Source organism: Orcinus orca, chromosome 7 (assembly GCF_937001465.1).
Source record: "Orcinus orca chromosome 7, mOrcOrc1.1, whole genome shotgun sequence".
Classification (NCBI taxonomy): Eukaryota; Metazoa; Chordata; class Mammalia; order Artiodactyla; family Delphinidae; genus Orcinus; species Orcinus orca.
In genome coordinates this window covers 34,663,589-34,676,486 of record NC_064565.1, presented here as the reverse complement: position 1 = coordinate 34,676,486, position 12,898 = coordinate 34,663,589, and the positions used below count along the sequence as shown (strand labels likewise).

The following is a 12,898-nucleotide window of genomic DNA, read 5'->3' as shown; positions in this document are numbered from 1 at the left end:
CAGGTTGTGGGTAGGAAAACGAAAAAGGAAAAAATAAAAGACTGGATTTTTGATGCCCATCTGTTCATGCTTCAGAGACCTGGAAACTGATGTTTTAAATTTCCTGGTTTTACTTTTCTGGTTTATACAGCTTTAAGAAGGGAGAAGATGGAACCTCTCAGTTAGAAAAATGAAGGAATAAAAGGAAAGACAAGGAAAAGCGTAAGGTAGAAAGAAGCACCACAGGAAACAAATAATAGAAAAGGAAGAATATATTTGTTTGATTTATAACATTGAGGCTTTTTGTAATTAATGTGCCTCTAGACAGAGAACAAATCTTTGATTAGTATACAAATGAAAGTAAGGTAACATTAAAATGCCTGCCTTAAATGGATGGCTAAAGTGTAACTTGTGAGAGTTAACAAGAAAAACACATCTTAAAGAAAGGCATGGGTCTCTGATTTATAAAGTAGCTTAACTATGAGAGGGCCAGTGGAGTCAGAGACTGGAGTTTTTAGAATGTTGATTATCTCTTTAGTAACCGTGAGAGCATAATGTTGACCTTCTCCATTATTATCAAAAATAAAAAATAATAGTATTTCCTGAGCTCTTACTATGTGCCAAGCAACATGGAAAACATAACTCTGCAAGGCAGCATTATTATTAGCTCCATTTTACAGATGGGGTAACTGATAATTAGAGAAAAAACTCTTTCCCCAGGTTAGCTAATAAGTGGCAGAGCCCAGAATTTAAAACAATACAATATACCTAGAGCCCTGCTTGACCCAGTGTGCCTTTTTGCCTCTTAATAATTATAAGGTAATCAGTAGATTTGATTAGAAGTTTGATCCTCCTACTTCCATTGGAAGTCTAGGGGACTGGTCTCATTCTCATTGAACATATGAAGAAACCCAGGTTTCAAAAGATTAAATGTCACAACCAAACAAATTTTTAAGAAAAATTCTTTCCTAAACTCAGTTCTCTATTCTTTTTATTTTTAGTTAAAAAAGGAACATTTTTGTTTCACAATTCATATTTTCTCCTTTTCATCCCCCAAATTCTCTTATCAGTTTTGATGGTTAGCTCTCTCGTCTTGTACAATATTCTCTTGTTGTCATTGTCTGTCAACATAGATATGGTACCTTCCACTCTATCATTTTCCTGATACCCTGTTCAGGAAATTTCACCCATCATGGTATTGATTCTTTCCCCTCTTTTCCACAACAGTATCCAGTTGTATTCGTCATCTCAGGCTGCCATAACAAAATACCATAGACTGGGTGGTTTAAACACAGGAATTTACCATTCTGGAGGCTGAAAGTCTGAGATCAGGGTGCTAGTATAGTCAATTCTGAGGAGAGCTCTCTTCCTGACTTGCAGCTGGCTGCCTTCTGGCTGTGTCCTCACATGTGGCCGTGGGAGGAAAGGGGGAAGAAAGAGAGAGAGAGGAAGAGAGATCTCTTCCTCTTCCTGTAAGACCACAGTCCTATCGGATTATGGACCAATCCTTATGACCTCATTTAACCCTACTTACCTCCTAAAGACCCTATCTCCAGACATAGTCACATTCAGGGTTAGGACTTCAACATAGCAATTTTGAGGGAACACAATTCGGCCCATAGCACCCATAAAATGATACCATGCTCTAAAGGATACTCTCCAATTGGAAACACTGCCCTAAGGGAATTCCTATTTTTGTTTGGAAAGAAGAAAGTGATCCTTTCTTCAATACCAGCACATTTTACTATCTTGCTTTCAACCTCCAAATAATGGCTTCCAAAAAAAATTGTGGAATAGGACATGTGATTAGAGATCATTTTTAGAGTTTCCTTCAGTGCTTTACTGATGCTGTAGAAGATATGGGATTCCCAGAGTAACGTGAACATTTACTTGCTAACGAGGTAAATCCATACCGAGCAGCTTGCTGAGTCTATGTACACGTGAAACAGCCACTTCCTCTTGCTTGAAAGAAATTACTTCAGATTCACATTTGGGAACTTTTTTCATTTTTGTATACTATCGTTAAATTAAGCGGGGTGAATGAATAGAAGCTTTTAAAACTTCACTTCTGAGTTATTAATGAAACAAATGATGAGCAAATTATTAAGTTTAAATGGAAAAGTTAGATCATTGTAGTAATGGAATCAGTAAATACAGTTTAGTTTAAAGGTAATATGGATAGCTTACAATTTCTGGGGGTAAGAGACCAAAATAAGTACGTATGAAATGTCACTACATATGCTCTAACATTTTTGTAAAAATAGACACAACCTTGGGCTTCCCTGGTGGCGCAGTGGTTGAGAGTCCGCCTGCCGATGCAGCGGACACAAGTTCGTGCCCTGGTCTGGGAAGATTCCACATGCCGCGGAGCAGCTGGGCCCGTGAGCCATAGCCTCTGAGCCTGCGCATCCAGAGCCTGTGCTCTGCAACGGAGAGGCCACAACAGTAAGAGACCCGTGTACCGCAAAAAAAAAAAAAAAAAAAAAAGACACAACCTCTTGCTCGTAGAAGGAGCTTAGATATTTGTTGAATGAATATTTGTTGACTGAGTCAAGACAGTGACGCATTTACAAACTAGGAAATCCAGTGTTACCCAAGATGGCCTTAGAAATAACTCCGTAAGTGTGGATGTTACATAAAGAAGCAAGGAAATGGGAAGTTTACTTTGATTTCCTCAGCTCATCTACACATCATTACCAACTCTCTTTTAATCCTCTCAAGAAATTTGGAAAAACAGATATTATCCCATTTCATAGATCAGAAAACTGAGGTTCAGAGAAATCAAGTGATTTGAATAAATTCACAAATACAGGAAGTACCGATGCAATACTGGGTACCAATACTGCAGCCTGGGTTCTCTCCTCTTCAACATGCCCATTGCCTGAGTGGACTTACTTTAAGGTGCTTCACAGAGATTTCTCTCCACCTGTCCTCCCAAAAGAATCTCATAGGCTTACTGTGCAATTATCCCATTTGTGATTAGTTTCCTTGAATTAAGGTATTGTGCTTTTGAAAAGTGGCACATATTGAGCATGGAAGATGACTAGTACATTGTGGGAATTTAAGATTAGTTTCCAACAAGGCCAACAGGGAAGAACAGGGCATGATTCAAGGTAGATGCAAGGGGATGCATGGTGGTGAGCGTGGCAGGGATGGGGGCCCTGGGCCACTGGGAAGGAGCGTAAAGCTCTTAGGGAATTAACAACCAGTTGGTGGAGAGTGCTTACAGGGGAGGTAGGAAGATAAAGATTCACTGTTTGCAGTTTAGCCTGCAACTTTGCTGACTGTGTTCAATTACTACAGTAAACCTTGTGTAAAATAGAGGGTTTTGTGGTGCTTAGCTCTTTTCGGGGGAGGAATGCGAATCATGAGAAGTGTGCATGCATCTGTTCACAAGGATGGCTCTGGGTTTGATAAACATGGGCTGTGGCAACATGCAAGGTAGCTTTTCCTAGTCTCATACATTGTTAAGGACCTTAAGTTTTCTGTATGGGAGCAGTATATCATCAAGGGATTTTATAAAATTGCATAAGACAAACTGCTCATACTAGTAGGCAGTTAAATTAGCAGTGTGTACAATCTAAAACACTTTGGAATTAAGAGAGATTGACATATACACACTACTATATACAAAAGAGATAACGAATAAGGACCTACTGTATAGCACAGGGAACTCTACTCAATACTCTGTTATGACCTATATGGGAAAAGGATCTAATAAAAGAGTGGGTATATGTTTATGTGTAACTGATTCACTGTACTGTACACCTGAAACTAATACAACATTGTAAATCAACTATACGCCAATAAAAATTTTTTTAAAAAGAGAATGAGGAATTGAGGCATAATTATTTAAGTTAAATAATACTAATTACATAAGCTGTGTTGCCAGAAGAAGCCATGTATTGTAAATAAATGGTATAAATAAGGTATATGGAGAGTGTTAGATTTTCAGAAATGATTCTTAGAAATGCTGGTGGAAAAAAATATAAAAAAACAGACTCGTGGGAACAGAACCATCTTTTCCTTATGACAGTCATATATCCCAGCTATTTAAAGGACAGACATCAGAAAATGATGGACCTTAAACAGAAGAGAGGAAGCTGAAGCTTCTCTCTTTGGCAGCCTTCAAGAGAAGATGCTGTCTTGACTAAGTGTGTCATCCCTGGGACCATACATGGATAATGAGGCCAGTCTGATAGCCATAAATATGCTTTCAGTTTCAGCATGCCTTTCTCAGGCTAACAAGTAGGGTTTGCTTGTTAATTTTAACTGAGGCTAGTTTCTATGGATCCTGTTTTCCTATCTTGTCACAAAACAGATTCTTCGTAGTCAAAGCAAGACACCCTTGCTCAGTATCCTCTCTCGGACTGCTGTCAATGTTGCATGTTGGCTTTGAAAATTTGCACCATGGGAGTTGAAATTTGGTTCAGGCACGAAACTCGAGCATTTCAATGACATGGCCTAAACAGCCGCGGTGTTGTTGGATGGCTGTTCCCCCAGAGCATTTGTGCTATGTACATGTGGATGGTGATTGACTCATCTGTGATTCAAATTTGTTCAAATAATGTTCTGCCAGAGTTTCTTGTTGAAACAGCCTTCGTAGACATGTGCCATCTATTTTTTGAATATTAGCCCATAGCCATCTCCAGTAAAGAGGAGCAGCCATCCCTACAGCCAACCACCAAGCATAAGTCTGTCTTTCTGTTCAACGTTGTGGTCTTCAGACATCCAGTTTTAATTATGATAGACTTCCTTGTTTGTGATTCCTTTATTTAGTGAAGACAATGTGGCAAGAAGTATAGGGGGTGTATGCGTGCACATGAGAATGCTAGATTAAGATCTTTACTTTTATACTTTATAGGTTTATATAAATCTGCTTACCATATAAGTGATATATTGGATACATGTGGGCAACATGATTTTTTGATTATCTTTGATATTTGCTTATGTGGCTAAAATTCTAAAAATGTTAATTTTGTAATTAATTTCCAACACATTGTTTGGAAACAGTGAATAGTTTTTGTTATAAATCACCCAAGAACTTAGATCACTGAACTGCCTGGATGCGTCTTCCCAGTTGGTTTTGGAAAAATTATTTATCTTTGATTCCTATTTCCCTTCTCTTCAACTCTCAACATGGTTTCTGTCCCAGAATCCACAGAAATTGCTGTGATAAAATCGAATGATATTTTTTTCTGCTGTCATCCATATTAGCCTTGAACTGTATTTTTTTCTGTTACTTTTTTCACAGGTTTCCCTGATATCTTCAGACTTCCTTTTCTCTACTGATGTGTGGCCTTGGTGAATGGCCTTTTGGGCTGAGTTTCATCATTTGGAGAGGGAATGCATTTTCCCACTCCTCTGCCATCCCTACTATATAAAATATGCCATCACCTATCTGGTTGCCCATGCTTTTTGACTTAGGCTGTGCACCTCCTAGGGTCTAAAGTAGTATTTCCCAGGGTATCCTTTGTCGAATATTAATTCTTAAGGTGCCTCTTTGTGTGTATGCGTGTGTGTGGGGGGGTGGTGAGGACTTCGGGGGATTGGTCCTTGTTTCATTAAGTGCTAAGTTTGGGAAACAATAAACACAATGTCTCTATCACACAATAGGTGTTAAATAAATATTTATTGAATGAACAAAAGAATGAATGAATGAACATATTTACTGAACATACTAGCATGTGCTTTGGGAAGTTCTGCTGTGAAGAAATGTTTAACTTTAATCCAGCATTTCCAAAACTTGATCTCTCACAAAACCTTCTCTAGGGCAATACCTACACGTTCTGTTTCGTGATAAACAGAACACACCTTGTGAGACTTCAGCCTGAAGGGATGGCCGTACTGTTCTCCCTCCCCGACACCTGAGCTACATGTACACACGCTGAGCTCCCTCAGCCCCCTCTCTCTGTGCCTGCCCCACAGGGAGGCCAGTTTCCATATTCCAGTTGCTAAGACTCTCCTCTTTTCTCATTGGCTCATATTTGAAATAATCGTTGATGAATTATGCCCTCTCTCTGTCTCTTTAATCATCCACTCATTTGCATCATTTTTTTTCACACGCTGTCTTCCAGATCTGCTTTGAGAAGCATGACTTAATCATGTCCTGAGGACTCTTATCTGTGGGTACTTATTTATGAGATTCTATAGGTTGAACTTACCATATTAAGTACTTTTCATTGAAATCTCTCAAAAAGATGTTTGTAGGCAACGTATTCCACATGACATACATTTTAGCCACAGCATTCTCTTCAACAACACATGAATCAGTCTCAATGTCCTAAGTTGATGTGACTTGCTTTATCTTATCGCCTTCCTCCTGACTACCTCTGTTGGTCAGCTAAACATATGCTGGCTCCTCAACTTCAGCAGAAATCAGCTAAGGAGCCTAGAGCATTTCCTTTGCTTACCCTCAATCTTAGCATCGGTTTAAGCTCCGCCCAAATCTGGTATTTTCGGACTAATCCAAATAAGGCATTTGGCCATTCCTACAGGTCCAGCTCTACGTTTGTGTGTTTGGATGTGGGTAGTGCAGGGAAGCAATCAGATTTAGGTCTGGAAAGTACTTATTCCAGCTGTGTCTTTAAACATCCCTCAACATAGTACTGGGGTTTTGTGGCAACGCCTCTGGACCCACCCTGGGGGACAGAGGTGGGAAAGAAGGAGAGGAGGCAGAGGGAAGGTTCTACTTTTGTTTCAAAGATTGACTATTGGTTGGAAAAAAGTTGGGAGTGGGGTCCCAAGGCTGATAACAGATTGGAAACGACTACAGTAACCAGAATCTTTCTAAGAGTGAAAACATGTTTGAATAGGGCTTCTGAGAGATTCAGAAACAGGAAGGACATTCTGTGAGTAAGGTGGGCAGTAGCATTTCTTTAAGAAAAACTGAGGGGATGGTTAAACGGCAAGGCTGCCATGTGCTCTAGAAGGCAGCTCACTGGTATTCTTTCTTTTCTCTCCTTCACTCCTTACCTCTGTACCTTTCCTCTTCTCATTAGCACCTCTCCCAGAGTTGAAGCTGGGGAGGAGGAAGGAAGTGTTCGGTCATGTGCCTATTTGCATAGTTACTTCACTGAGTTCACACCAGGATAGTGTGAACATTCTGTCCGGTTCTATAAAAAAGCCAGTATCACCCCATCGGTAAGGTATTATTTGCTTTTTTAGCATAGAACCGTTTATTGCCAGTCTTCTCTTCACTGTACATTTCAAATAGCATCTGATTAAGAATGTTCTGGATGGGTTAATTAGTGTGGTGACTATTATTAAGCAAACTGCTTGTTAGTATATGTCTATTTGATCTTGGTATTGATGTGAAGTAATTGACCATAGAGCTACATATAGAAAAGCTGGAATAAAGTTTTTTGATTTCTATTATGGCAATAAATTGTTTATATAAAACATGTCTATGACAATATGGGTTTCATGTCACACACAGAGAATCAGAGTAGACTGTGTGGGATGGTAGTTGAGGATCGTTTTGTTTTGTTTTGTTTTTTAGAAATAGTAATACATTTGTCCAGCTTGCTTCAAGATCAGCTCTGCTGAAACAAAGTAGTAAAAAATTATTACTGCAGAATATATGAAAACTGAAGTAATTTTAGCTTCCCTCACCTAAAGGACGTATTTCCTTTTAGATTTAGCTAATTGCCTAAATACTTCTTTGGGTAACAATCACTCTATATAAAAGACTATTAGAGAAAAATATGAGAAGATATTGTAAACAAGGAAAGCATAGCACGTAACCACCTTCTTTCAAGTACTGGATTATCATCTATATTATTTTTGGTATTTTGTCCAGTTCTATTATTAAGTTTCCCTAGCTATAGCATTTCCATAGGGAATTTATTCCATGAGCTAATAAATTACACCGTCAGGGAGTTTTTCTGGAAATTCAGCTTAAATTTTCCCATTCTTAATTTCATCTCATTACTCCTAGTTATACCCCCTTGTACCTGGCTAAATAATTATTCTCTTTCCTTGGAGATTCCTATTATGTACCCCTCTAGTTGTCACTTAACCAGGCTATTCATATTTAGCTCCTTTAATCTGTCCTCATAAATCAATTCTTCCATTGCCTTAATCATTATTATTGCTCTTCTTAGAACTCTCTAATTTTCAAACATATATAGTTATCAGCTGCCTCAGATGAAATCAGCATTTGCACAGTATTCTGCTCCCACAGGCTTGGTCTCTCCCTGTCCTGTACATCACGTTCCATAACCAAGCAGCATCAGTTAGTTTGCTGGTCCAATCAGCCCAGACTCATCTTGTCAAACTCCAGGAAATCTACATAGTCTTTTCCACATGTCCTACTGCTTTCAGGTTTATTTTATTTTGTCAATTTCATAATATTAATAAGCTGAGTTTTGGGTTTCTGTCCATATTGATATTCTGCATCTTCCCATGTCCTTATTCACCACCACCTATCTAGTCAGTCATCCGCAACCTGGGTTAAGGTGGGATTCTGTTCATCCTTGAGAACATTTAGGAAATGTATTGCAAAAAAGCAGGCCTAGCACCTTGTCCACAGCTAGATTCCTTGTCAGTGACCAGTTCCCGTTGCTTACAAACCTTTAGCCAATCTCCCATCTCTTTTAATTTGCAATTTTGCTCACATGCTGGCCAATATAAAGGGATTTTATGAGCAAGATGGGTCATGATACTGTTTTCTAAAATGAAGATATGTTGTTTCAATGCCCATTGATTTGTGTGTGTGTGTGTGTGTGTGTGTGTGTGTGAATCCTTCGTGCACCAAGTTTGTAATTCTGTTAAAATCCTTTTTAAGCTTGCCTGGTGTTCTTTATCTGACATAAACAAATAGGTTACTTCGCTTGCGCTATTGTTGATTTCCACATATGTACAGATGTTCCTTCTCTTACCATTTGTTCCATTTGTTTAGGAGAAGTTGAGGATATTGTCATAGTCATGTTTTTTCTTTTAGTGGTGATCGATGGGAACTTTCCTATTGATTTTTAGTTCCTTAGAATCTCCTCAATATTTTGAATTTATTTCAGGAAGAAGGTTGGTTACCTCCCTTCATGATTTTGGACCTGTGAGATCTGAAACTCTAATCTGTATATGCCCAAGTTTCTTTCCATTTTTTAAAAAATAAACTCTCTAATTTTTTATTAGAGCAGTTCTAATAAGACTGAGGTTGTGACCACTGAGTTTTTAAAGGTCTGCAGATGAGAAGAAACATTTTTAGTACAGCATTCATTATAATTCAATAAATTTCCTTAACCTAATAATCTAAAGAGAGATATTAAATTCAATGTTCGTTTTTTAAATGGAAGTATAATGGATTTACAATGCTGTGTTAGTTTCAGGTGTACAGCAAAGTGACTCAGTTTTTTTTAGTATTTCATATATATATATTCTTTTTCAGATCCTTTTCCCTTCTTTTTCCATTTTAAATCAAGAATTAATGTGTTATTTTATAAGGGCATACCAAGGAGGCTAGCCCCATTCTTCGTGTTTTATCTGTCCATATGCAATATCTACTTCATCCACTTATGACAGGGCACGGGTGTGGGGGGAGGTGGCTTATACAGTAAGGTGATTTTTCTCAAAAGGCCTCACGAAACAAGCACAGAGCCCCCCACATCACGCCTTTTGCTTCTAGAATGTACATGGCATACTACAGCCAGACTGGATTTCCAGTTCGCAGCAGAACCCACACTGTTGCTTAGCCTTGTTCACCTGCCCGTTGGTTCGGAACTAGCGATCGCCCATCCCCCTCTCCACGGCGACCTTCTGACTCAGGTCACTTCTTGAGCACCATCTCTCCTCACCTCGCTTGAAATACATGGCCTCGTCCAAGGCTTTGGGGACGCACTGGATTCCGCACCTGCCACCTGAAACGGTTCTTTTCAATTCCGTCTCTCTCTTCTTCTTCCCTCTCAGCTTTGTAAGGAAGCACGGAGTGTGTTCTCTTGAATAAGGCCCTACTTCCCCTGCAGCAAGCATCCTGCCATTGTCACACCTTATGATGTTTTTCTACTTCCATTTTGTTGGGGGTATTTTTGTGGTACGCGGGCCTCTCACTGTTGTGGCCTCTCCCGTTGCGGAGCACAGGCTCCAGACGCGCAGGCTCAGCGGCCATGGCTCACGGGCCCAGCCACTCCACGGCATGTGGGGTCCTCCCGGACCGGGGCACGAAGCCGTGTCCCCTGCATTGGCAGGCGGACTCTCAACCACTGCACCTCCAGGGAAGCCCCTCTACTTCCATTTTCTAAGACTTCTCTGTTTCCTCAGGATCCTGCTCCCTTCCCTAGCAAGTATCCCCAAGCGAGCACCCCTGTGGACATGCACCCCATTAAAGAAAACTTGACCTTGCCTTCTCCTTTCTTCTCTTTGTCCCCCTCTCTCCCTAACCAGTGTCTGGTTTCTCTCTGCCCTCACCCCACACGAACCGCCCTGGCAGTAGCCAGTGATCTACGGTATAACGAGGCCAAAATCGCCCTGTCGTTTCTGCTGCTGTAACACCTCTACAGTGTTTCACACCCTTTTTTTTTTTTTTTAACAGTTTTAAGAACTCTTGGTTCTTTTTCCTACCCGTGCTTTAGGAGCTCTTAATTTACCTCAATAGTGTGATATTACTCTCAGATTCCCTTTCAGCTCTTCCAAATGTTCCTCATTGCTTTCCTTGGTTCTGTGGTTCTTCTTCCTCACCTACCTCTTAAATGCATGTACTCTCCATTTCTTCACATACTCCACAATCCAGGTAAGGGGCCGAGTCTCTGCATGGGGCTCAGGGCCTCTGAGAACACCCTTGTTGTCCGGCCCCAGCCTGCCTCTCTATACCTCAGATCCCGGGACTCAGACTCTGCCGTGCATCTTATTCCCTGAAGAGTTCATGCTCTTTCACACCCTTTTCCTTTGATCACACTGTTCCCTCCATTCAAAACTTCCCCCTCTCTGCCTTTCAGAATCAGTCAAATAAAACCCTCTTAGCCTTTACTTATCCCCAAGTCAGAATTAATCTCTAGTTCTCAGTTTTAAAAGTTAGAATGTCCATTCTTGATATACTGTGTTCCGCCACAGGTTCCTTTGTTGTTCTCAAGTCTGTCTCCCACTCTGTCTACTGGTTTGCTCCCTAGTACTTGGTGAATTCCTTGGTTGCATTTTATGTGTTTGCTTCTATCGACAAGTAGCAGATATCGAACTCTATGACAAAGCATTATGGGAAGAAAGGGGTGAGATGGTAATGAAAAAAATATAAAAAGATACTTCAAGAAATATCAGCAAGGGACCAAGCTATGTGATCCTTATAAAACCTTAGACCATTTGGGAGCCAATAAGAAGATGAAGTCCAACAGATGTGGTTTTGGATTAGCTGCTGACCTAATAGTTGGGCTTCCCTGGTGGCACAGTGGTTAAGAATCTGCCTACCGATGCAAGGGACACGGGTTCAAACCCTGGCCCGGGAAGATCCCACATGCTGCGGAGCAACTAAGCCCGTGTGCCACAACTACTGAGCCTGCGCTCTAGAGCCCACAAGCCACAACTGCTGAGTCCATGTGCCACAACTACTGAAGCCTGTGTGCCTAGAGCCTGTGCTCTGCAACAAGAGAAGCCACGACAATGAGAAGCCTGCACACCACAACGAAGAGTAGCCCCCGCTCGCTGCAACTAGAGAAAGCCCATGCACAGCAACGAAGACCCAACACAGCCAAAAATAAAAATAAATAAATTTTTTTTAAAAAAAAAGAAATATTAGCAAAGTCAACTTAATAAAAACGTGTACAAGTGCCCAGGAATACAGAACAGTCATGTGAGCAGAAATACCCAGTGTTAATTCAGGAAGTTTCAAGCATTTTTGTAGGTTAATGAGCAAAAGTATGTTTTGAAAATAAACACTGGGCCATGTCATGACTGGAAAACATAGAACTCCAGAAAGACAAGTAAAGAAAACGCTAAACCATCGCTCTACCCTGATTTTTTATGGTATGTGCAGTGCAGATTTTTATAGCCACAGAAACTCTTTGGAAACCAAAGACAATCTGGTCTAATTTCAAACTTTTGAACTTTCTCTTGGTGACTACTGCTTTTTGTGCTCTTCCTAGAATTTTTGTTATATCTTTAGTTTTTTTTTTTTCTCAGTTTTTATACATCATCATCATGTGCTTACAGAAAGGTAAAGAGCAAATTTTAAATAGTATTTTCACTAAACGTATACTGCATTTTCTTTTTGTAACAGATTCATGCCCAGGCACAAAGCAGCGCATTTACAGAAGATACCCAGCCTTAAAGGAAATGGCGGTGTTGCTCCATCCATGGCCCTTCCTTTCCAACAGGAGCAGAGAGGTTCTGAGAATTTATTGAAGAATTTTGATTCAGAGTCTGGATCCTGTGATGCTGCACAACAAGAAAACCTGGGTGGCTCAGTAAGGCAGGAGTCATACTTGAAAACATTCAGCTCATCAGATAATTCAAGCACTCATCATGGGGAACATAAACAAAATCCGTGTAACATTTTGGCTGGAGCTGATGATCAACAAAGACCATTGCATATTGTCTGGCCTCACAGGTGGTAAGTGTAAGACATACCAATTTAGTAAGTTGTCGAACTGGTAATAGAAAATATATTCTGATGATCGACTTAGTAATTTGTTGTCCCTATAGCTTTGGAAAAAGATCATTTTAATGTGGCAGTGCTACCAGTGTGATGCCAGGGTGGCACTACTCAGTGTCTTTATATTCATGGTTGTGTACTTAGATTAAATTTGAATCACAGATAATTATTTGCAGTGATTTGCTCAACTAACAACAGCAGCTTGACGCTTCCAGGAAACAGAATCTCATTCAAGAAGTTTCAAAGTGTAATAGGATTTCATATTTTTTATATATATACCGTTATCACCACACTATTTTATAGCTACACATTGCTAACAAAGTATTACCATTAAAACAAAAA

General features: G+C 40.0%; 1 protein-coding gene across 19 annotated transcripts in view; it reads left to right on the top strand.

Moving 5' to 3' along the window:
* GTDC1 (glycosyltransferase like domain containing 1) overlaps window positions 1–12,898 on the top strand; it is a 446,641-nt gene that overhangs the window by 316,195 nt on the left and 117,548 nt on the right. For 16 of the 19 annotated variants that reach the window (XR_007478257.1, XM_049711959.1, XM_049711957.1 and 13 more), the window contains one exon: window positions 12,182–12,514. The exons of the other annotated variants lie outside the window; for them this stretch is intronic. Coding sequence is in view for 15 of the 16 variants with exons in the window: in XM_049711959.1 (XP_049567916.1) it covers window positions 12,182–12,514 (333 nt within the window). In the remaining variant the exon portion in view is untranslated. The remainder of the gene's footprint in view (window positions 1–12,181; window positions 12,515–12,898) is intronic. 19 annotated transcript variants of the gene reach the window in all.